The sequence below is a fragment of the Anabrus simplex genome, chromosome 1 (assembly GCF_040414725.1).
Source record: "Anabrus simplex isolate iqAnaSimp1 chromosome 1, ASM4041472v1, whole genome shotgun sequence".
In the NCBI taxonomy this organism is placed as follows: Eukaryota; Metazoa; Arthropoda; class Insecta; order Orthoptera; family Tettigoniidae; genus Anabrus; species Anabrus simplex.
In genome coordinates this window covers 1010115814-1010137955 of record NC_090265.1, presented here as the reverse complement: position 1 = coordinate 1010137955, position 22142 = coordinate 1010115814, and the positions used below count along the sequence as shown (strand labels likewise).

The 22142-nt window shown below is 39.6% G+C and overlaps 1 protein-coding gene across 1 annotated transcript in view; it reads left to right on the top strand.

The window, feature by feature from the left end:
• Positions 1-22142, top strand: part of LOC136857786 (microtubule-associated protein futsch) — a 468803-nt gene that overhangs the window by 407375 nt on the left and 39286 nt on the right. Inside the window, exon 16 of the mRNA XM_067136704.2 lies at positions 6096-6191. Coding sequence (XP_066992805.2) covers positions 6096-6191 — 96 coding nt within the window. The remainder of the gene's footprint in view (positions 1-6095; positions 6192-22142) is intronic.

Genomic DNA, 22142 nt, shown 5'->3' with positions numbered 1-22142 from the left:
TGCCAGTCAGAGTCGAGTTGGGAATTTCTCATTAAAATAGCAGGTCTTTATTCCTACTTCCAGTCACATTCAAGGTGGGGAATTTTGAGTATAAAGGCTGGCCCCCATTTCCTATTGCCAGTGACAGTCGAGTTGGAGCGTTTTGATTATAATGGCGGGCTCCCTTGCCTACTGCTTGTCACATTTATTTGGTATGTGTTCATTTCAATAGCAGATCCGCCTTCCTTCTCCCACAAAAGTAATTTAATATAATACGAAGGCTATTTTTTTTTTTCAAGGTCCGATCGGTCGCGACAGTCAAACACCCGCGAATATATGATGAACCACTGTGTAGATGTGTTGCGCAACGTCTCTGAAATGACCGTTATGCGCCTCACCTCAGTCCCGTCAGTAGTGAACGTGCAGCGCGCTCGTAAACATGGCTACAACGATCGCTTCGCCCACCAAGTGTGAAGTGCGCGGTGTAATTCGATTTCTTCAGGCTGAGAGGTGCAATGCAGCCGAAATTCATCGCCGAATAAGTCGTGTGTATGGTGAAACATGCATGAGCGACAGCAAAGTGCGACAATGGTGCAGGAGCTTTACAGCAGGGCGTACAGACGTCCATGATGCAGGCGGCCAGGGAAGGAAGCGTGTCAACTGATGATCTTGTTCAGCGTGTGGATCAGGCAATTCGAGAAAATCGTTGGTTCACAATTTCTGTGTTGAGTGCTTCGTTTCCTGAAATTTCCAGGTCAGCTCTCTACACAATAGTGAGTGAGACACTTCAGTACCGCAAACTTTGTGCGAGATGGGTTCCAAAGATGCTGTCTGACCGTCACAAAACACAGCGAATGGGCGCCGCTTTAGCGTTTCTCCAGCGCTACCATGATGAAGGACTGGATTTTTTGAACAAAATTGTCACAGGGGACGAGACATGGGTTCATTTTGAAACGGAAGAAACAAAAGAGCAATCCAAACAGTGGATGCATTTGCACTCCCTGAGTAAGCCAAAGAAATTCAAGCGAACATTCTCCAACAGAAAGTGTATGGCTACTGTGTTCTGGGACCGGAAAGAAGTTCTGTTGGTGGAATTCATGGAACGTGGTTCCACCATCGCTGCAGCCGCATACTGTGCGACTATTCAACGTCTACGACGGGCAATTCAGAATAAGCGGAGAGGGATGTTGTCATCAGGCATTGTCCTCCTCCATGACAATGCTCGGCTGCACACTGCAGCTGCCACCACGAATCTCCTGCAGCGTTTCCAGTGGGACGTTTTCGATCACCCAGCATACAGTCCGGACCTGGCTTCATCAGATTTTCACCTCTTTGCTCACATGAAACGCTGGCTAGGAGGACAGCGTTTTAACACCGACGAGGCGCTGCAGACCGGCGTACAGGCGCAGGCGGCAACGTTCTATCAAGAGGGCATTGACAAGTTGGTAACACGCTACGACAAATGTCTCAATCTGCGAGGTGACTATGTTGAAAAATAGCTGTGATATATCAGTAAGTGTTACTAATAGAAAAGTGTCAAATTTGTACTGCTGTTTCATTTCGTGACCAATCGGACCTTGAAAAAAAAAATAGCCCTCGTAGAATCCACCTTTTCAATACACAACTGTTGCACATAGTTAAATTTTTAAATAAATAAATAATTACAACATTTTAATTATAATGGTACCGGCAGTCAGAGGGGTAAGTGATACATACCAATACGATCACTGTGAAAGCACAATAACACACAACATTAGCACGTAATTTCCTTTGTTACAGACGCACCATCATTTAAATATTGTGAGGAAAGAAAACATATCAACACCTTAAGATTCTTGGATTGACTTCCCGTTTGACCAAGTTCTCATAAAAACGAACTACTTTCAATGTAAAATCTGCTCGTCAAATCAAGACTAGTTCAAGGAAACTACCAATAGTTGCATTTTACCGTTTACAACTAATAGATTACAGAAGCATGCCTCAAATCAGTACATGAAGCGGAATATTTCCAAGCAGAACTTTAGACACTTTTGAATTTTAACTGATTTTATGACTCAAATTTTAATACAAGAAGTCAGCTAACAATTGTTTTAAAAAAACAAAGAACTTGAGAATTTTAGCCAAATCTCATTATTGTGAAGATATTACTATGTTTTGGACATCATTGTTATTAGAGTTAACGAATATCCCAATTTTAGCACTGTTATTTAAATTGTTAAACTGTCCATTGTGTTTACAAATGCCTATGTTTACGTATTTTACCACTTAGTTTTTAGAATCATAATTCATTTTTGAAAACGCGCACATGCCGTGCAGAATACCATTACATTACATTTACATTACTTTTCTTTGCTATAAGCTACGATGGATTTCTGTCTATTCCTGCATTTTACAATATGGTATCTATCACAGAATTCCAAGCACAACTCGCACATATATTCATTATTTGGTTCGTGAAATAATTTGTTGCAGCACACCTTGTGGTGGAAACCATGGATCGCCAATCTCGTCATCACATATCGCATATCATGATTAGCTTCCATCCAGGTCCTGTCTTGCATAGCAGATGTTGCATAGAAGCCCTCCGGTATGTTGTTTTTCTTCTCATGCAGATCTTGTATAAGTTGTTTGAAGCTGGTATTAGCTGGAAGTATGAGCTCGCATCTCAGATCCTCTATTAAGAAGGTCTCCCTGGTAAGCTCATACACTAGCCTCGATCTTGCATTCTGTGGGACTCCTAAAATTTTCTTCAGGTGTCTAGCCTTTACTCACTCCAATTCTTCCAGCTGTTTGTACGTGAGGTATTCTCCTACTAATTCTAGGCCATACGTCAGAACAGGTAGTATGTTTAACCTAAACAGGTCCATAGCTGTGCTGATCGATAGTTGTGTGATGTTTCTGATTTCATCCATAGCTCTAGTGGCCGCCACTGCTCTAGATCTTATATGTAAACTGAAACTCTTTCCCGTTGTTCGAATTGTGATACCTAGATATTTAAAATTGTTAGTCCTCTTGAGAAGTTTGCCATTGCATTTGACGCTCTCTGCTTCAGTGAGTCTTCCACCTTTCCTAAATACTACCAATTCATCTTCTCTTCGTTTATTTGGTTGTCGTTTCTCTCCGCCCATTCACATAGCGTGTTTAGCGATACTTACAGTTTATCTATATCTGTCGCTGCGATGGCCATGTCATCAGCGTTTACATATGTGCTTGTTCCTGCCATTCCTTTGGTGACATGGTTCGTGAGAACATTAAACAGGATTGGGCTGAGTGGATCGCCTTGGAGGACACCGTTTGTCTGTGTCAGCCAGTCTGATATGCCTATTCCATCATCTATCTGTATGTAGTTTTCTGCCAGTATATTCGATATCAGGGTCGTTGTGCTCGTTCTTCCAATTAGTTCCTCCAATTTATCTATTAATACCGTTCTGTTGACTATATCGAAGGCTTTTGAGTAGTCAACAAAAACCACGTATAGTTTTCCTTTTGGTCGTTCTGTCGTCTGTTTTATTTGTTCCAACAGGTTTTCTACTGCCAGAGTCATGGACCTTCCCTTTCTAAAACCAAACTTTTCCTCTGGTAGAAGGGGTTCTAGCTTCTCTGCCAGCCTTTTGGCGAGGATTCCTGTGAGGAGTTTCAGTAATGTAGATTCCAATGCTATTCCTCTATACGCGTTTGGGTTCTCTGTGTCTCCTTTTCCCTTGTATAATAGCTTGATTGTTAACTTTCCCCATTCGTCTGGTATACTTCCTAATTCTAAACATTTATTTAGAAGGGAGGTCCATATCAGTAGGTATTCTTGTGCTGTCTGCTTTAAGTGTTCACTTCTTATTCCATCTACTCCTAGTACTCTGTTATTCCTCATTTTCTGTATCGCTTTCGCGATTTCATCCGTGGTGAAGATCTCGTCAGCTTGTGGAGTCATAGGTGTCTTAATCATGGGTCTTGTTTCTTTTGAGCAAATTACTATTCTTATATGATCTATCCATGTTTCCATAGGTATGTTGGGCTGTATTTTCTGCCCTTTCGGCCTCAGAGCTCGGTAGGGGTCTTCTTCTGCCTCTACCATTTTCTTATGTTCTTCTTCCAGGTGTTGCTTTTTCTTCTTTTTTATTAGGTCCTTGTATTTCTTTCGTTCTCGTTGGTATTCTTCGGTGGTTGTGCTTGCAATTTGTTCTCTAGTTTTATGTAGTGTTTTCAGTGTCAATTTTCTTTGTTCATAACATTCTTTGTCGAACCATGGCCTCGCCTTCCTATTTGTATCCTGTGGTGGCCCCACTTATTATAGTTGATTTCAGCCATGTAGCGGCCTCGTCAATATTTCCTGCTCTTATTGCTCTTTCAACCTTATCTTTTTCTTTCATTTTCCCTTTAATTTTTTCCATGTCCAGGATCTTGCCAAATGTTATATTTCGTCTTTCTTCTAATTTGATACTTCTACCGTTTTCTATATTTCATTGTACTGGAATGTGTTTATGGATGGCTGCTGCTTCTTTTTTCACTGTGGTGGCAAAGTGTTTTGTTCTAAAGCTCTTTGTGATTATTAGGTCTATTGTGCTAGCTCCATTATGCCCTATGTATGTCCAGTCCTCCTGTCTGTTGTACAAATTAGTTATAAGCAAATTAACAATGACCTTGAGATAAATTACAAAGGCTGAGGATGCTTGAAACCAAGCAAAACATGCCCCTTCTATTGTAGTGTTGTAGCAGTATGAATTTCTAACAACACAAAATCAATTGTATTGAAAAGGTGGAATAGAACAATAAAAAAATACAAATTTTTATGCAAATTATAGCAAATTACAGTATGGGTCTAAACATGAGATTAGTTACATGTAAAGATCCATCACCTCCACAATTTTCCTTCTGAACACTGTTCTGTCTGTAATATCTCCCATCTTAATGCCACATTTTTTAAGGTCCTGATGAACTTCTTTCAGCCATGGTACTTCGGTCTTTCTTCTCTCCTGGAAGATCTTATTTGCTAGGCGTTCTGGTGCCATTCTTCTCAGGTGTCCATAGAAAGCCAGTCGACCTTTTTCTTATCGAGGTTGAATTTTTTTGCATTTTTCATACAAATGGAAGGTAAACTCATTTCCTGTTGCTTTCTTGGGTCCCAGAATTTTCCTCAGAAATTTATGCTCTCTCTCTCTCTCTCTTTTTCTTTATTTTGGTAATCCCCTTTCTGGCAATTGTCTCTGCTGCATAGAGGCATTCAGGTTTCACCACAGTATTATAGTATCTGAGTTTGGCTTGATAAGAGAGGGATTTGGACTTACAATTTTTCTGGCATAGTTTGAATGCAATCTCCATCTTCTCTGCTCTTTCTTCGATAGCTGGCTTCTTGTTGTTGTTAGGAGTCAGAATCTCCCCTAGATATTTGAATTTGTGGACTCTCTTTATGTCAGCATACTTGGTCTTCATTGTCCATGTTGGTTCTTTGGGATCTATATTCATGTACTTACTTTTCTCAAAGGATATTTGCAGTCCTGCCATTTCTGCTGTTTCTTGCAAAACTTCTGTCTGTATAGTGGCAGTCTCTAGATTTTCAGTGAAGAACACTAAGTCATATACAAATGCAAGACATTCTAAAGCACAGCTTTTTTGTGTCCTATCTTGATTCCATTCGAGATATTTTGCTGCCTCATTTCTTTTTGCCATTCCATTATCACCTTCTCTAAGACGCAGTTGAAAAGGACTGGGGAGTGGCCATCTCCTTGCCTCACACCTGTCTTGATTTCAAACAGTTCTGATAGCTTTCCAAGGAATTTTACTTGTGACCGGGTATTTGTTAGTCTGCTGTATCATATTAGTTGTTTTTTCATCAGTTCCAAATCTTTCAGCACTTCTATTAACATGACCCTGTCAACAGAGTCATATGCCTTTTTGAAATCTACAAATGTCATAATTACCTTCTTGTCTGCTGCTAAATATTTAGTTTTGATTAAATTCTTGATAGTAAATATCTGCTCCACACAGGACCATCCTTTCCTGAATCCTGCTTGGTATTCCCCCTACTCTTGATCTATGTGATTCTCTATTCTATTCTAGAGTGTTTTACACAATATCTTGTATGCGACTGACATGGTTTATGTATATTTTTTTTTCTTTTATAGATTAAGTATGGTGGTCTGGATGACGATAGTCCAGTGCGTCGTACTAGAGGTCGTAAGATCAACTATCAAGAGATGGCTGGTTCCGAGACAGAGGAGGTAAGGTTCCATAATGGTCATTTTCTGTTATCTCTCTGATTTTCAGTTTACTATTTTATTGTACTAGCAAGAATGAAAACTTAGTCATTTTTTGTCCCAAATAACTCTTCATTTTCAAGCATTTGCCCTGTTGGTGCACGGTCCACATCCACTTTCTTGCATATTGACCTCCATTTTTATTATCCAGGACATTGCTGGATCAGACACCAACAAGCTTCACATCATCTTTAATGGAGTGAAGCCACCCTTTTTTAGGCTACTTCTGGACCTGCATCCATCTGGATTCAGGCACATGACTGTCTTGGCAACTGACTGCTCCTCACTACGCATGACATGGCCATATCATCTTAGATGTCTTTCACATACTTTTCCTCTGTGGGTGCCACTCCCATGACTGGACATATGGTCATATTTAATATTTTTGAAATGCATGAAATCTAGGGGCCACTTGAGCATGTGCACCTCCATAACATAACGAACTTGCTCATGTTTTATTGAGGCTAGCCAGCACTCATATCCATATAGGACAACTGGTCCCTTAACACTTCTGTAGACTTTTTCCTTAAAGTGGATAGGTATTTTTTTGTTTTCAGAGGATGCGAGTGACCTGCCTCCATTTTATCAGTAATGATCATATAACCTCGGCTGCCATGTGTAAGTATTTTAATTTGACACAATCTGACTTCTTGCTCATCAATTTTGACATTCAGTTTTCCTCTAAGCCTACTAGATGGAAGAGTAAACCGAATCTCTCTTGGGCATTTGTGTCAGAACTTTTATTAATTTTGTCCAGTGAATACCATATGTGTGTCCGCCTCTGTGGTGTAGTGGTTAGTGTGATTAGCTGCCACCTTTGGAGGCCCGGGTTCGATTCCCGGCTCTGCCACGAAATTTAAAAAGTGTTACGAGGGGTGGAAGGGGGTCCACTCAGCTTCGGGAGGTCAAATGAGTAGAGATGGGTTCGATTCCCACCTCAGCCATCCTGGAAGTGGTTTTCCGTGGTTTTCCACTTCTCCAGGCTGCTTCCTTCCCTCTTCCTTGTCTATTCCTTGCAATCTTCCCATCCCCCGCCAGGCCCCTGTTCAACATAGCAGACAAGGCCACCTGGGCGAGATACTGGTCATCCTCCCCAGTCGTATCTCACAACCCAGAGTCTGAAACTCCAGGACACTGCCCTTGAGGCGGTAGAGGTGGGATCCCTCGCTGAGTCCAGGGGAAAAGCCAGCCCTGGACGGTAAATAGATTAAGAAGAAAAATAATACCATATGTGTCATTAGAGCTCTTTTACATGCTGACATCATATGACATGGAGTGCCGAATGGACTTTTCAAAAAACAAACTACCTCTGCCAGGATTGAACCTGCTATCTTGGGATCTGGAGGCCAATACTTGACCACTGATCCACAGGAGCTATATCAGTGCTGATTTCACACAAGCAAGGGTATCAAGAATGGTTATGACCATGTGCACACATTATGGAGCCAATGTACTTGAATCAGTTCACTATATCAAGATCTTTACCGCCGACTTGGGTGGTTCTGAAGTTTTGAAATTTGCATTCAATATACTCTGTTTTCATGATATTGAGGCGTAGTTCACGTGTGACCAGCCTGGAATTCTGCTCTTGCACTTGCTTGGAGATGTTGATGGTCTTCTCCTCCTAAGAAAACATCATCAGCATACTTCAAACTCCATGGGTGCACATCCTGAGTGCAGTACCTCTCAATGGTAGTATCCATACAGAGGATGATTTGGTATCTTCATCTAATGCTATAATAGGTAATCAAATGAGAGGACCATTTCTTGAAGGTATGACAAGGTCATAAGTTTCTCCACTGTCAAGAATTTAAGAGCCTTTCTCATTACGGACGTCAGATACCTGGCTAGCATGACACTGTAGGTCTCTGTCCCTCATTGCTTCTACATGGCCGGTGAGGTCATCATGTTTTTTGCCCCAACATGATTATCTTCTGTCCCACGCAGTGGAGCATGGATCAACAATCCCCTTAACCCTTAAATTCCCGCTTTCTTCAACATCTGTTCATTCATGGTAATCAGTCTGAGTTAGGTATCAAGGCTCTCCCAAAATTGCTGTTTCTCATCCACTGGACAACCTGATTGGAGTACCAGAGGTGCCAACAATTACGGATTGTCCATAATTATTGCAGATTTCACCTCACAATTACGGCATTATGATCAAAGGGAAAATGATTACGGAAAAATATTATCACGGAAAAGTACATTTCTGCGAAAAGAAGGAATGAAGAAAAACTGCCCAACCTCCCCATTTCTATGCTTGTGAGTTGTAGAGATGGGACAGAAAAAATGCAACAGCTATTTTGAAACCGTTTCGGAATGTAGCTGTTTCACAAAGCACCCTGTTATGACCACTGCTTCTGAAACTTTTCTGTTGCTACCTCGCTAATTGCTATAACTATGGGTCGCTCTGCATGGCCCGGTATCAAAACCATTTTGAAATGTAGCTGTTTCACAAAACACCCCATTATGAAAACTGCTCCTGAAACTGTACTGTTTAATTTATTTTTGCATTAACTCGTCCAATACCGCAGTCTTTAAGTCACTATTTTAAATATGTTTAACAAGTTACAAGATATTAGAATCATTCCGTATTGACGGTTTTCAATTTACAAAGGTGAAAAATGAGAGTATCCTCCTAATTCAATACAATAGATATTCCGTCATTAGACGGAGTATCCTCCTAATTCAATACAATAGATATTCCGTCATTAGACGGAGTATTTATAGTATTGAATTAGGAGGATACTCTCATTTTTCACCTTTGTAAAGTATGTTTAACAAGTATCGTACAATAAGCTGAACGGGAACATGCAAGGTTTCCCTTAATAAAACACATACTGTACCCCAAACTCATAGCATCACCTATTAATAGCAGTGTGCAACAACACTGCAGCAATCGTGCCATGTCTCTATTTGGAAGGAGAAGCAAAAGTGCTATTCGAATCAGTTATGTTGAAACAGTTTCGAGTTCGAAACTGGAACAGTTGAAAATGTTTCATGCAAATAGCAGTTTAGCTCACCTTTAGTGAGTTGGCAACTAAACTTATTCGATAGTCTGTTATACTTGTGGACAAAACATGACGCTCTCAGTTCCTGGAAGCGAGCTGGAAGCCAGCAGTCAATCTCACCCTGCACCCTGCTGAGTTAATGAGTTCTAAGTGATTCTTGCTTGGTGTGGAAAGGTTGCCAAACCACTTTCTTTCACACCCTTTTCAGTCTTTACCCTTTCTTCGTGTGGAGTAGTAGTGGTGTGAGGGGAGGTCATCATGTTTTGTCCCCAAGTATACTTTTACTACCCGTGAGTGTTGTGAAATTCATTGTGAATGAAGGAGCTCTACTCCGTTATTTTACATTTTAGAACCGAACCTTAGGTAATGTTGTATTTGCAGTACTGTATTAAGTGTACTTAACAGTAACTTTCCCACAGAAGGAGTTTTCACTGTTGATAGGAAAAATTAGACAGAATTCAGGCCTACATTAAGCACATCTACACTGGAATCGCTCATGGTCCAGAAGACGATAACATCATCAGAGGGGGAAGGATGTTTTAAGAAAACATACACTGAAAAGCAGCCGCTTAGTGCAAAATAAGCTACAAAGTATCTTTTAATCACAGTACTAACAGGTGATGTGCAAATTTTATTGCATAAGATTATATTTCAGAACACATCGCCGTCAAGAAGGGCAAAGGACGTGTCATTATCGAGAGAAGAGCATGCTTTGGATTTGACTCGAACTTTTTTGATGGTGGGGATTACTGATAACCTACTTCAAAGGTTGGCACCTCTGGAGTGCAAAGTATAAGACAATTCATATAGTAGTGTTGTTTTATGTAGAACAACAGATCACTTATACAGTTTACTTCATGCACTCTGTCTCTTAGATTTATCAGCTACAGCTACTGTAACACCATTCTTATTTGAGCTCTGATCATGGTAGAAAATCTTATACCCCTCACTTATGTCCTTAACATTTGATCCTTTCCACTTAGTCTCCTGCACACTGGTGATGTTAGTACAGCAGTTCTTCAAAACGGCAGCTGGTCCTCGGTTTCGTCTTGTCAGCATACCCGTGTTAATAAACATTAATTGTAAACACTGGACTTGCTTCTTTGGTCTGCTACATTCTTGGGTTAGTATCCCTGGGTCAATTCTCATATCATTTGGGCAAAGACAATGAGAGTCACATTCAGGTAACGCCATAGCATTGATCATATCATGAACGTTTATTGATTGGCCAAGATTTACAACTGGCTGGCCAGGCCTGGTATCTTGGCTTCTTGTTTGAGTGGCAGATGTCTTATTGGACTAAAACAGGCTTGTCTACCTGAAGTGGCAGCCTTCTCTAATCTGGGATCAATGTCCAAGCCCTAGGCTGCCCCTTCCATCATCTCTGCTATACTGAAGTCCACTTTCTCTGCTGCATATGCCAGTAAGTTTTCTCCAAAACACATAACTTTTCAAATTACTAAATGTTCTAAATGGATTAATATTCATGCTTCAGGAAATTTAAATCCCTCGGATATGTGAGGTATGATGTCCTTACTTGAGTGTGCTTACTGGAGTGAAAATTTGCTTCCTCTCTTCTGGCAAAAGTATGGAATAGTACCTCTGAACATGTATTCCAAAACTAGATTCAGATCATCTTACTTGCAGACACACCACTAAAGACCCTGAAGTAATAACGATTATCATATAGCTTGTGCATAATAATCATGGAAACTGATGTCAAGAGAAATGAGAGTAGGCAGATCTGCTTAGTCTACTTCACTCCACTTCCATGATGATAGAATCGACACCTCCATGCACATTAAACCAACCATCAACAGTATCATCACTCCAGCTTCAGTGCAGACTCTGCCCAGCTTTCTATATTGGTTTAACTACCTTAACGTTTACCAATCAAATATGTGGCCATGGCATTTCCTTGCAAAACCTAGAACATTGATCTTCCTAACCCTGTTCATGCCAGGTTCCATCAAATTACATTCAATGTATGTTTCACCGTTAAAATCCTTCAACATTTATCTTGCTCTTCCCACCTTCTCGCCCTCAGAGATTCTGAAAAGTTGGACACTACCTGATTCTCATGTCTAGGGAAGCTCATGATGGTCTTAACGTAAGATAACCACTACCTTTTTCATTCTTTTCTCTCCTATTCCCCCTTTTACCTCATAACGCATTTAATTTGAAGGAATATGCTGTAGGTAGTTCGACGAATATTTCAAGGATGAACACATTAAAGTATGGCATGTTTACGACCAACAAAAGGGAATTAAAAAAAAAAAAAAACACTAAAGAGAAATAAACATTTATGCAGCCAAGTTAAGGAAAGTGACAGGAAATTTACAAAGCAGAACTTATTGTATTTCACTAGAGAAGAAGTTTATTTTATGATAGAAATGATCTGGACACTTTTCCCTTGTTATGTTTTTCACTGTTATCTGTCCAATTTTCAGAATCATGGCCGTTATTTCTATTACCTTTGAAACAGGAATTTTTGCATTACTCTTCAAAATATAAACTATATATTAAGAGTCTGGATTGATTATTCAGAGATTATTCATTCTCCAACCAGTTTTCTTTCTACCACTTTCAGAACACACTTTGAATTAAGGCCCTGTATATATGCTCCTGACATCTATCGGCTAATATTTCAACCCTAAGAGAAAACATAGAGTCGCAAAACCATGTAACTCAAAATTCCCCATATACATGTCTGTTGCTCATGCGGGAGTAGACATGTTCTGGATAAAGATGTGTAACGTTTGGCTAAGGTTAATAAGTTCAGACAAGTTAATACAGGAATAATACTGCACCTATTATGATTTTTGCAACAGCTACACTACAGGCAGCAGAGAGCATCCATGCCCTGCATGTTAACATCTGATTCAGCAAGAGCTTATGCTAGTATTTCTATTCATCCTGACTGTACTATATGTCACGATTCGTTTATGGTTTGTAATATCTGAAGCCATTTCTTTTCAATTTCAATTTGATTATTTTATAACTGTTAGGTTCCTCAGTCTGCCAAAACTAATTTGAGAAATAAATTTATAAACTACCTGCAAGAAAACATATGGTAAAAGTATTGTTTCATTTTCAGGTATAAGACTGTTACCATTTTTCTTACAGACAGTTTATAAATTTATTACTCAAAATTATTTTGGTGGACTGAAGAACCTATCAGTTATAAAATTCATTTATGGTGCACAATTTGTTTTTGCAAATGATTGTATGTTGTTATTTGATTTCTGTTGTTAAGTTGTTCTCAAATTTGTTAGATTTTCTATTATTCTTTAGCCTATATCAGATTAAATTAACCGAGCTCGATAGCTGCAGTCGCTTAAGTGCGGCCAGTATCCAGTATTCGGGAGATAGTAGGTTCGAACCCCACTGTCGGCAGCCCTGAAAATGGTTTTCCGTGGTTTCCCATTTTCACACCAGGCAAATGCTGGGGTTGTACCTTAATTAAGGCCACGGCCGCTTCCTTCCCACTCCTAGGCCTTTCCTGTCCCATCATTGCCATAAGACCTATCTGTGTCGGTGCGACGTAAAGCAAGGAGCTAGATTAAATTAAATGCACATATTTATTATACTTCGTGCATTTTGTATTACTATTTCACTTCTAGAATTGTGAAGAGTAGAATTTCTTGAACTTACAAATTACTATGCCTATGTTCTCAATGAGACTGAGATTGTTGCATTCAAGACCTGTAAAGATCACTTTGACAAGGCTAGGAATCATAACTGAGCCAATTTGCCAAGAACAAAATGCAATGCAGGTGGCTTTTGAGAGGACAACTTGTATCAGTTGATTTACTGGCACATTACAAACCTCTTTTCTGAACAAATTAGTTCTGAGAGGACAATAATGCCTAAAGGAAATGCTGGGTTAGTGCTGTCCATACTTGAAAAATGTTTAAAACTTAATATCGAAACGTTGTCAAAGTTAACTGAAAAACTTGATAAGAAGGAGGTGGAAATCTGCAAACTGAAGGAGGATTTAGTCACCAAGTGTGATGCGTTGGAGCAATATAGCAGGAGAAATAATGTAAGAATTTTCAGCATCCCTGAAAATTCAAACAAAAACTGTGATGAATTAGTGCTCAACGTGTGCAAAGCAGTAGGTGCAGATGTGAGACTTAATTATATCAATAGGTGTCACAGAATAGGACCTCGATCTCCAGGGAAAAGACAACCTATCCTAGTGAAATTTGTGTCTTATCGATCACAGCAGGACATCTTAATGAGGAAAAGGAAACTGAAAGGATCATACACAACAATCCATGAAGATCTTACAGCTGTCAGAATATCCATCTTGAAGACAGTAATCCAGCGTTTTGGACTTACAAACACTTGGACTGACTCAGGACACACAGTAATCAAGAAGGCTGACAGGATGAAATTAAGAGTGTCCCAGTTAAAGGAACTTCGTATGGCATAAACTTATTTTGCGGTGCTGCCTTATCACTTGACAACGTTAGTCCACTCTCATCCTTTACCGTAAGCCACAGCCGAGAAGCTATCTTTTTATTTATTTTAAGCAACTTTATCTTTCTATCTCTGTCTGCCTGTCTATCCATTTATCATATTTATTTATCTATATATCTATTCGCTTATCTATCTTCTTGTCCTACGACCTGTCGAGCTACTTACTCTTTAATCTAACTGGTTCTAATTGAAGTCAGGGCCTCCGTATTACGTCTACATGGATCTAACATCAACACTACGTAGAATAAGCTCAAGATATTCTGTACGCCTAATCTGCTGTTGCACGTTGTCATTATTATTATTATTATTATTATTATTGACAATTTAATCATCTAAAATACAATAATTGCTGATTATTCATTGGATGTAGTTGCATGCTGTGTTCTAGTTCTTGTTAGTTTCATTTTAGCAATTAGCAACGCATACCACAAATGGCCGTAATCCCTCTGGCCATAGCAATACTTACACTTCCTTTCCCCACCTATCCCTTCAACCCGTGTACCTGCTAGTCCATTGACCTGAACCCCACCCCTTGAAGCTACAACACACATTCTCCAGTCAGCCCTAAATAGACATAAAAGCGTACTTCGTATATGCCACCTTAATGCCAAGGGTTAGTTCCTCAAACTCGTCTAGATGAACTAAAAGCGATTTTCATTCCACTCTCCTTTGATAATTATCTTATGCAGTGAAAGTTGGTTGAAAGTCAAACATCAGGCTAAGAATCTGGAATTACCTGGCTACTGCCTTGTGAAGAATGATACTTGGCTAAGGAGGCAGTGGTGTCTGTGGTTTTGTCTCTTCGTGCTTGAAACCTCAAATTATCTGTCAGTCGCCTTAACAGTATGAGCAAAAACCAGAGTACATGTTCATAGAAATACAGGTCTCTGCCATGAAATACTTGGTAGGTGTTGTATACAAACTGCCCAAAGCTCGTCATCTGAATAACTTGGAGACTGATCTTACTATTCTATTACCTATGTACAAACATTTTATGATGTGAGACTTCAATACAAACCTTCTACCAAATTTTTCCAAAACCACCCATCTGCTGAATATTTTTCAGGCATGCAGTATGATGATCCTCCCACTTTCTCTCACTCATCACACTAAAACTTCACACACACTACTGGACCTAATAGTAACGAACAACCCTGACAGAGTATTACATCATTGCCAGACATCTGTTCCTGGACTGTCAGCCCATGACATTATCTTTATGATTTACGCACTGCATGCCCCAAACATAAACCTAAGTATGTGACTTACAGAGACTATAGCCGTATTCACAATGAAAATTATTGGAAGATGCTTTTATCGATGCCATAGCAGGAGTTAACTCATAAAACTAACACTGACGACATGGTCACCACTTTCAATAACATGATACTACATATTTTTGACAAACATGCCCCTCTATGAACAGCACGCATCTGTAAAATACTCTCCCCGTGGTTAAATAATTATATTAGAGGAATGATGGCTAAGCGGGATGCAGCTCATAGGAAATATAAACTTTTCCTGGCAGGAAAACTTTATCTATTACAAACGACTACGTAATAATACAACTCGGACAGTAAGAAAAGCTTGACTATGGTACTCCCATGACCTCATAAAACCCGACGTAAGACCCGCTACTTTATGGAAGTCAATTCTTAAATTTGGACTAAATAAACCAGATAAGGTAGATGATTTGGAGCTGTCTCTTGATGAATTGAATGGTCACTTCGTATCCTCACATGTAAAATTAAATGAAGAAGCAAAAGAAAATCTTTTGAGTGCAAATTACAACACACCACCCGTAGGTAGAAACAAATATTATTTTAGTTACCGGTATGTCTCATCCCTGCAAATGGAAACGGCTATCTTGCGAATTAAAACTAAATTCACAGGGGTGAACAATATAGGTATTATAATGCTAAAGAAAATTATCAATACTATTATTCCAGTATTAACATTCATATACAACTTCTCCCTTGAAAACAGCATATTTCCAACTGTCTGGAAAATGGCCCTGGTACATCCTTTACCGAAGAGAAAATCTCCTAGACTAAACAGTGACTACAGACTTGTTAATCTACTGTTGACAGTAGCCAAGGGACTCGGAACACATTGTACATAATCAAATCACAAAATATCTCAACGACCACAACATACTAGACCCACACCAGTCAGGTTTCCGATGCAATCACAGTACATGTACTGCCTTACGAAGCGTGACTGACGATATAAAACAGGCTATTGATGAGCACAAACTGACAATTCTAGTATTATTGGACTTCAGCAAAGCATTTGACTCTAGGTTTCTCCTACAGTACTCTGAGATGGATGGGAGCCTATTTACACGAAAGTCAACAAAGTGTCTTCATACAAGGTACCTTTTCTTCGTGGCAATATGTGAAAACAGGTGCCTCACAAGGGTCAACCCTAGCTCCTTTCCTATTTTCTGTCTATATCAATGACCTAGCTAAACAGATGACAAATTGTAAATGTCACATTCATGTTGACGGCGTACAAATTGTACATCCATGCAAAACCAACATACATTTCAACAGCAATTGAGAAAATTAATATGGATCTAGAGCCTGTAAGCAAATGGTCTTCCCAGCGTGGACTTATTTTAAACCTGAAAAAATCCCAAACCATAGCAATTGCCCACCCAAGACGTATTTCCAGTAATTACCGCATGTCCATCCCTGACGTACGACTTCAAAACCAAGCTTTGCCCTTTTGCAAGAGCGGAAAAAATCGGGGAGTAATCATTGCTCAGCACCTCTCGTGAACGGATCGGACAAAATCTGTGAGTAGACGAGTTTTTGCCATGTTGCACTCTTTAAAACATATCACATTTACTTTCCCATTCAGTTTAAAGAAGAATCTAGTCAAAACCCTCGTTTTTCCAATATTCGATTCTTTTGACGTAGCTTACAAAGATGTGAAAGCCGCATTTCAAGATAAACTACAACATGCACAGAATGCCTGTGTAAGATTTATATGTAAGTAGCAAATGTGCCTGTGTTTTGCTACGGTATTCTAAATTGTTTACGGATTTCTGCATAAATTACTTTACACGTGGTAATTGAGATTTTAATAAATTGCATGTCTCTTGGCGTTATCGAAGAAACGCCATGGGGAGGTCTCCATACGGTCTTTCCCATGTAAGATGCGAGTTGTGGAGTTGTGATGATAACGGCAGGCTCCATTGCCAACTGCCATTCACAATCGTGTTGGAAAGTTTCATTATGATGGCAGGCCCCCTTACCTGTTGCCGGTCACAGTCAATTTTGGCAATTTTCGTTACAATGGCAGGCCCCCTTTCCTACTTCCAGACACATTCCCCTTGAGGAGCTTTCATTATAATGGCAGGCACCTTTCCGACAACCATTCAGAATTGAGCTATGCTGTTATCATTATAATGACAGGCCCCTTTTCTTAATGCCAGTCAGCTTACTGCCAGTCACACTGGAGTTGGTGTATTTTGATTATAATAGCAGGCCACTTTGCCTAATGCCAGTCACATTTTAAATAGGTAAATTTGTTTATAATGGCAGGCAACCTTACCTACTGCCAGATACAATCGGGTAGGGGAGTATTGAACAAAATTGCATGCTCCATTGCCTTCTTCTAGTCAAACCAAGAAGGGAATTATTAATTAAAATGGTAGGCCCTCCTTACTAATGCCAATTACACAGCAGGAGTTGGAGAAGGACCCCATTCCTACTGCCAGCAAAATTGATGTGAGGAGAATTGATTACAACAGGGGACGCCCTTACTAGATCACTACAAATCGACTTCATTGAATACAGATCCATATACGAAGGTGTATGCACGTTCATAATATAGCAAACATTCATTTACAAATTAACTGCTGCTTAATGGTGATTCATATCAACAAATTGTTTGTCCCATCAGATGCCCCTTTTATCGTTCTACATGTTTGATCATAAAACATTTTCTCATATCTCCCATATTTATGGGTTAGATTGAGTTAGAAAATTTGAATAGGGTGAAATTTGGGTACATTTTTAACACCATACCTTTTTTTTCATTTCTGTGTATAAACTAGAATCATGACATTTGGTTTTCATATGGCCATCGGTCGTGTCATTGTGCGTACCAAATTTGATGACACTATCTTTCCTATAAGTGTGTCAAACAATGAATAATGTATGTGTAAAAATAACAAATTTATGAACAATCGAGAAATACAGCCAAATCTAAGGTATAAGAGAGAGAGATATATATGATAAAAAGTCATAGGACCAAAGTTGTAGTTCACTCCGAATTGAACAACATTGTGCCATCCGTTTTGTGATACGATTACCGTTTAGCCGCCAAATACCTCGAAAGGAATGTCTGCACAGTCATTAAAATTGCCTCCATATTTTAATATTTTTCTGGGGGTAAAAGGTGAACAATTTAAACATCTTGGATTTTTTCCGTCGTTTACAGGCTAAAAGCTATAATTTAGCCAAATTTCAGTGTTCTAGCTCGTCTGGCAGATTGTGGCGCTATCTTGATTTGGGGGGAAGGGGGGGAAAATGTTGTTAGGTGTTTTTATCTTGATTAGTGTCTGGCTCCATGGCTAAATAGTTGGTGTGCTGGCCTTTGGTCATAGGGGTTCCGGGTTCGATTCCCGGCATGGTTGGAAATTTTAACCGTAATTGATTTCCATTGGCATGGGGGCTGGACGCATGTGTCGTCTCTTGATGATATAGATGTTGATTCCGATAGGGAACCTGAAATATTTGTCCTGAATGAGTAAATTTATAATACCAATATAGTTGGTCCGTTATTGGAAAGTTTCTAAGTTCCCCGAAAGTTTCTAAGCCCACAAAACCTATAGGTTGTCGCTTCAGGTAAGTTATATTTGCTTTTACATATGTCTGTCTGTTAGGTCATTAGCCCAAAGGCTGGTTGGATCCTCAAATAGCACCACCAAAAGTTATGCAGTTATAAGGAAACCGCAAAAATCAATGGCAGCACCAAAATGAGGTGTACTAGGCATATATAGATTTGAAATTTTCAGATCAAGTTACCCAGTCTTACGTCGACCTCGGATGCCTACGCCTCGAAGACAGACACACGCTGCATACCCTGACTTCATTGCACCGAATCCTTATCTTACAATCCCCAACTTACCTGTATGAACAATTTCATAGCCTTTCTGAACACCATGATGAAAACACCAGAGCGCTGAACTCTACATTGCTCGCTAAACCTAAGCATAAATCCTCAACCTACAATTCCTTCACTATTGTGGCCAGCCATGAATAGAACTTGCTACCACAGGAGATCAAGGGGATATCAAACCATGGAAGATTTAAAAGTAGGTGCTAAAATTACCTCCATGTGACAAGCTTATAGTGCAGCAGTTTTCTTCTTTTTCCTCCTGGTGAAGAATGTTAGAGAGTACTCAGCTGTAGTTCCCTACATAGTTATCCCTATCCCCATTTTGTAATGTTTTCCACCCACGGTAATGACATGAAAAATGTAACATTTGCCAGTGTGAGAAATTTTTGGAATTGGACAAAGTAATTGTAAATAATAGTAGGTTTATCTATATTATTATTGTAATTCATTTTATTTTAATCTCTTCGTAGGTATTATGTTGTACTTAGGAAGCAAAATGTTCATTTATATTGTGTATTATAATAGATATTATATGTACAGTAAGATAGCGTAGTAGCATAGTAATTTGTTTGTCTCTTTTTCCATTTATTCAATAAGTTAATGTTTTTATTTTATGTTATTTATGTATTGATTACATAATTATATGCGCCCGAGACCAACGCGATGTATTAATCACGAGTGCTGATGACTGCTGGACGGACCACCGACTTATACGGTCCACGATGACCCTTCACATCCATGAGCAGCGAAGGAAACAGAGGAAACTTACGTGACCTAAAATGAACACAGACCGTCTCAAAGATCATAGCACTAAAGTAAAATTTCAACAACTCCTCGGTGATAAACTGCCAGATGAATATCCTGAAAGCACTGAAGAACACTGGGCAACACTGGAGACTGCAGTACTATCAGCTGGTGAAGAATCGGTAGGACACCTTAGGGTCAAACACCAAGACTGGTTTGATGAAAATGACCAAGAAATACAGGCTCTAATACACAAAAAGAGAGCAACACACCAAGCTTGGAAGATCAATCCTAGTTCACTCTCTAAGAAACGAGAATATCAAGAAGCGAAAGCAGATGTTCAGAGAAAACCCGTTTTCTGAAAAACAGTTGGTGGACGATGAAGTCTCAAGAAATGCAACATCTAGCCGAAACTAACAACACTAGAGCTTTTTTCAGCATGATAAAAACCGTATATGGCCCAACAGCTCAAGGATTAAACCCTCTTAAATCTAGGGATGGTGCTACTCTTCTAAAAGATAGCAATTCCATTAATGCACGATGGAAAGAACATTTCCATGAACTGCTGAACAAGGATCCAGAGATCAACATAGTAGAAATCCTGAAAATCCCGCAAAAACCTACAAAATCTCACCTTGGCGAAGTACCTTCCTTACAAGAAGTTGAAAATGCTATTAAACAGCTCAAAAATAATAAAGCTGCTGGATCAGATGGAATTCCTGCTGAATTTTTCAAGGAAGCTGGACGAATTCTTGCTGAACATACACTAATGCTCACAGTCAAAATATGGAACACTGAAACAATACCTCCTGATCTCAGAGATGCTCTGATAGTTACGATCTTCAAAAAAGGAGACAGAACTGACTGCGGTAACTACAGTGGAATTACCCTTCTGTCTATTGCTGGGAAAATACTTGCTCGAATTCTATCCAACTGCCTGATACCTCTCGCTGAAGACTGCTTACCTGAAACTCAGTGTGGATTTTGACCCAATCGCAGCACAACAGATATGATTTTCTGTGCTAGACAAATGCAGGAGAAATGCAAAGAACAAGATCTACCTCTGTACATGGCAATCATAGATCTTGCCAAAGCCTTTGATTCGGTTAAAAGAGATGCCCTGTGGAAGATCCTAGCAAGAATAGGCTGTCCTCAGAAGTACATAAATATTCTTAGATTGCTGCATGATAATATGAAGGGCATGGTTCTTGTCAACAATAACCCTGGAGAAAATTTTGAAATCACTGCAAGCGTGAAGCAAGGTTGTGTGATAGCTCCCATTCTGTTCTCAATATTTGCTGGGACTATACTTCATCTTGTTGATGGGAAACTACCAAAAGGCATAGAAATCGAATACAGGACTGATGGAGGTTTATTCAATCTCAGTAGACTACAAGCCAAGACCAAACTTTCCACTACATCCATCATTGAACTTCAGTATGCTGATGACAATGTTGTTCTTGCAAACTCTGAACATAATTTACAAGCAATCTGAAATGCATTTGATGAAGCTTATACAAGTATTGGCCTAAGCCTTAACATCCAAAAGATTCAGATCCTTTACCAGCCTGCACCCAACTCCATCTCCGTATGCCCTACAATCATAGTCCAAGGCACAGTTCTGAAGAACATAGAACATTTCTCATACCTTGGCAGCCATCTCTCAGCAAATGCATATCTTGATGATGAGATTCAACACCGTCTCAAATGTGCTAGTATGACTTTTGGTCGTCTTCGGGTAAGGGTCTTTGATAATCATAATATCAGCACTCAGACCAAGCTTTATGTGTACAAAGCTACCGTTATACCATCTCTTACATATGGATGTGAAACATGGACTACCTACAGGAGGCACATACAATGCCTGGAAAAATACCATCAACGTTGCCTGAGAAGGATCCTGAGGGTGAAATGGCAAGATCGACGCAATAACATCAGCGTTCTGGAAGAAGCTAACTCCACTAGCATTGAGGCCATGATTATCAAGCACCAACTTCGCTGGACAGGCCACATCGTTTGCATGCCTGAATTCCGTCTCCCAAAACAAATTATGTACTCCCAGCTAAAGGATGGTCATAGAAAACTTGGAAGACCACAAAAGCATTACCAAGATGCACTAAAAACCAACATGGAAAAGTGTCAGATGAAAACTAACAACTGGGAAGCTACGGCACATAACCGCACAGTCTGGCATCACAATGTCTGGGAAGGAACTCAGCACTTCGAGCAAGAAAGGCGGAGAACAGAAATTGACAAGCACAATGCAAGAAGACAACGTCAGCTAATGAAGAAAACCAAACTACACAGCCAGTACCTAACAGAACAAATGTGTGTAAAAAATGTGGAAAAATCTGCGGTTCTAGGATTGGCCTCTACAATCACTTAAGAACTCACAAAAACTAAGTTCTTCAGGAAGACAATCATACTGGTTAAGTGTAAGGCAGGGATACGTGTCCCTAACTTTGCCAGTTAAAATAAACCCTATGTATTGTCCCCATTTGCCACCAAAATCTGGTTTTGCTCCGACTTTTTGCTCAGTATC